Source organism: Alligator sinensis, unplaced genomic scaffold (assembly GCF_000455745.1).
Source record: "Alligator sinensis unplaced genomic scaffold, ASM45574v1 scaffold228_1, whole genome shotgun sequence".
In the NCBI taxonomy this organism is placed as follows: Eukaryota; Metazoa; Chordata; order Crocodylia; family Alligatoridae; genus Alligator; species Alligator sinensis.
This window is the reverse complement of record NW_005842044.1, coordinates 1928852-1932832: the sequence shown is the minus strand read 5'-3', so window position 1 is coordinate 1932832 and position 3981 is coordinate 1928852. Positions and strand designations below refer to the sequence as shown.

Below are 3981 nucleotides of genomic sequence, written 5' to 3'. Positions count from 1 at the left end.
CTTTTTTTAGCTGCCGGGGCGAATTTTCAACCAGCTTCCAAATGAGCTTTCACTGTTTTACACGCACAATTTTAGTGTTAGCATTCATTAAAAAATAGGGAGAAAAAGCCGCACAAGCCTTTCCTGCTCAGTAGATGTGGGCCGTGACATCCCCAGTGCTGCTCTGGGTTGGGTTGCTGCTGACTTCGCTGACCAGTGCTTGCAGAGCAATCCCAGCTCCTGGAGGCATCAGTGGTGGTTTGACAGGAAGCTGTTTTGAGAGCCCCCGTCACCTTGGATCATAAGGGATTCATATCGGGAGGGAAAAATGAATGTAACAGAAGCCCACGTTTAGCTCCGTGCTTTGCCCAGAGCCCTCCGAGCTCGTGCGCGGCGTCACAATTAAAGGAATGGAAATCAGCATGGGGCTTTCCTCTTAGGAGGCCGGCGGGTCGCTTCCTCTGTGAGCATCTGGAGAACTTTCCTGGTCGCCAACGAGTGGAACGAAATCCAAACGCATCGGAAATTGAATCCGCTGCTTCAGCTGGGGGCGGTGCTGCTTCTCCTGGAGGTACGGGGGAGATGGGAAGGGACACCTGGAGGAAGCGATGCGGCACCGGGTCCCCCGTAATCCTGCGGCTCTCCCGGGCTCACGACCACGGAAACGAGGCGTCCCCCGCGTGAGCGCGTCTGTCACCAGCTCCGATCGCACAGAAACCGGGGCGGTGAGGCCTGCTTGGGGGATAGCCTGAGCTCTGAGCAAAACTGCCGGCACAATGAGGCGTGTCGTAGTCTAATCTTGTCTTTAATGATGCTGCGTGATTTTGCGTGGAGAACTGCGGCAGCTCAGTGCTTTATCCCCTGGGGCTTGCAGTTATTTGATCCAGTTATTTGATCTCTGCACGCTGGATAAAGAGTCTGCTAAGTCTGGTCTCTGGTGCAGAAAGGAGACAAAGCTGGAACGCAAGCTGTGCAGATGCTGGTTTGGCTGCGTCTGCCCTGGTTAAATGTTTCCTCCGTGGAGACTGGGATTCCCCAGGTCTGTGTAGCTTGGGGCTCTGCATATGGACCCTTCAGAGCCCGGCAGGAGCCGAGATGCAGAAAAATCCTCTTTCTTGGTGAACCCAGAAACAATCTCTGACTTTCATCCTACCCTTCCCTGCTTCTCGAGTAACTGGGATTTTGTGCAGCCGCGCAGGCTTTGAATTCACAAATTAGGCAATTAGCAGAATGCCTCATTTGCATGAACAAACATTGAGGGTCTTTTTATTTATTTTTTAATGAGTGCTAAAATTAAAATTGTGCGTGTAAAACAGTGAAAGCTCATTTGGAAGCTGGTTGGAAATTTCACCCCGGCAGCTGAAAAAGCAGGAAGGCTTCTATGCGGGGCCCATAATCCTGGTATTTGAGTGCCTGAAAGGAGGTTTAAAAATTCAGTGATGCTTCCAGGATTTGTCCTGATCTGTGATGATTTATTTGGATGGCCCACAAGGTACCAAGGCTTTTTTTCAGTGCAACTCAAGGAGGGGTGCAGGGCCACATTGTGCACTGGTTTCTATTTCCAGGTCATGGGCTTGAAGCACTTGGCGTCGCGTGACCTGACCGTGAATCTGCACCCTGGCCCTGACTCATACGTGGCGGCGTGGAGCCCGATCCTTCGGTTTGGGATCTCTGCTTCCCTCTGGATGGCCGTGGCAATTGTGCAGGTGAACGACTGCCTGGCTGGGCACGGGCACATTCAGAGGGGCACAAAGTGCACCCACCACTCCCGGGACCGGGCTTTGATTGGGCTGGGGCAGGGCACTGCAAGCCTGGAGAGGGTGTGGGATGTCGGCAGAGGAAAGCGCTTAACGTCTTACCTGATGGAAGTGTCTTTAACCAGGCTCCCTTTACTGCCCTGTCAAAGCAAGACAGAGTTTAGCAAAGGACATGCCCAATTATGCAGTTCCTCCCTCAGGCAGGATTTGCTTTCATTCAGCCTAGCGTTGCTCGCCAACGTATGACCTTGTGCAAGACTTGAACTTGCATCTTTTTAGGCCCAGAGACGGAAGGCGTTTGGCAGCGAGCCAGAGCACGAGATAACGTAGGGGCTTCCAAACAGGGGGAGGAAAGGAGACTGCTTTTCCTTGCTGCTGGGCCTGGGTTATGTAAGATGTCTGCTGAGTGCGGGCAATGCAGCTGCTTGCTGCTGTTCCTTGCAGATGGTGTTTTTCGTCGGTGTCTACGAGCGGTTCGTGGAGGACAAGATCCATCAGTTCGTAGATCTCTGCTCCCTGAGCAACGTGAGTGCTGGGCAGCCGGGCCGGCTCAGGAGCGAGGTCACGAGCTCTGAGCTCGATCTGGCACTGGCGCTGCTCCCATGCAGAACAGCTGAACATCTGGGCTGCTGTGCGGAGAGGGGAACGCTCCAGCTGTCAAAGTGTCATCCCTCGTCTCCCGAGCACCAGCCTCCCTGGCTAGCCCCAAGCATTCCCACACCCTCCCTCCCTCCCTTCCACCTGCTTCCTTCTCGCCCTGGCCGCGTTGGGTGCGTGCACAATTTCTGCGTGTACCACATTGTGCCCGCACAGGTTTGCACACCCACCTTGCTGCCCTTTTTCCACATCCTGCTGGCTTGGTAGGCTTGCTGCTGCTGGTTTGCACCCTTGAGAGTGCCAGTGCTTTTCACGCCAGCCCAGCTGACAGCCTGGCCCCAGAGAGATGAGCGCAGGGCCTGGTGAAAACTCCCACCCACTACCTAAGCTTATGCGCTGCACTTGGCTTCTCCTTATAGCCCATCACATTGCTTCTCCCAGTGCCAGGAGGCAGCCATGCCATGTCCTCCTCCATTCGGGGTGGAAACGAGTCTGTGCTATGAGCAGATAACTTTCTCTGCCCTTCCCCATGCTCCATAACTGCTCTCTTGCCCTTCGCTAACTCACCATCACAGGGAAGATGAAGCTGCCATGAGTACACAGCCTCTGATGTTGCCTGGGTCTGCTAAAAACATTCCCGGGGGGATCAGTGTCCCAGTGGTGTATTTTTGGGAGGGGGCCTCGCACCCTAGGGCAAAGCACACGGCAGACACTTGGGCTGGCCCTGTAGGACTGTGATTAGTGATTACTTAGGTGAGTGGGTCTCAACCTTACTTAGGCGAGTGGCTCCAGATCCCCCTTGGAAAATGCCAGCTTTTAGCTTTCCCTTGTTTTTGACAATGCAAAAATAATACAGGAAATTCTTTCGTTGCAAAGAGCCCAGAAAGGCACAGCAGCTCAGAAGGTTTTTGACACTCTGGATTCCTGTTTGAAATCTGGGTTTGTCTTGCGAGTCACATGCAAGTGGCTGCATGCCCAATCGTGGGAATATTTTGCAGTAACCTCCTGGCACCTCGGTGGAGAATCACTGACCTCGGTGCACGCTCCCATTCTTCCAATGTACAGGTGTCCGTCTTCATCCTGATGCACAGATGCTATGGGTTTTACATCCATGGGCGAAGCGTGCACGGCCAGGCTGATGTGGGCATGGACGCCATGTATGCCTGCCTCCGCAGGGAGGAGGTAAGCCAGGCCCCTGGGGCTGTCCTGCTGCTTTTGCTGCTTCTTCTGAAGGTGCTTACCTGCTTGGTGGGGCCACAGCCCCGCTGTAACCTCTCCCGAGCCTCGGAGGAATCGCTGTGGTGTTTCTCACGCTTAGTGCCTCCTCCATTTCTAGTTTCCCTTCCTTCTTCTGCACCCTCCAGGAATCCCCTGCATGCCCCATCTTGAGGCACGTTGCTCCAGATCAGTCTGTAGAGGGCTGTGGGTATTTTATCTGGAAGTCCAACTTGGATGCCAGTCACAAGCATTGCCTTTCCAGGATCATGCCTCCATTTCCCCCCGTGGCAGGAGGATCTGTGCCCTCTGAGAGGCCTGGAGCCCAACTCCGAAATCCAGACCTTCGAGGTGCTCCTCACCGACAGAGTCCGACAGCTGTACGACAAGATAACGCAGCCCTTCATGGAGGTACCTTCCTTTCCTCGGACTA

At 54.2% G+C, this 3981-nt stretch overlaps 1 protein-coding gene across 1 annotated transcript in view; it reads left to right on the top strand.

Annotated features, from left to right (window-relative positions):
* Window positions 1–3981, top strand: part of LOC102379837 (meckelin-like) — a 23643-nt gene that overhangs the window by 16281 nt on the left and 3381 nt on the right. The window contains exons 16-20 of the mRNA XM_025203109.1: window positions 420–550; window positions 1545–1685; window positions 2181–2261; window positions 3399–3515; window positions 3843–3959. Coding sequence (XP_025058894.1) covers window positions 420–550; window positions 1545–1685; window positions 2181–2261; window positions 3399–3515; window positions 3843–3959 — 587 coding nt within the window. The remainder of the gene's footprint in view (window positions 1–419; window positions 551–1544; window positions 1686–2180; window positions 2262–3398; window positions 3516–3842; window positions 3960–3981) is intronic.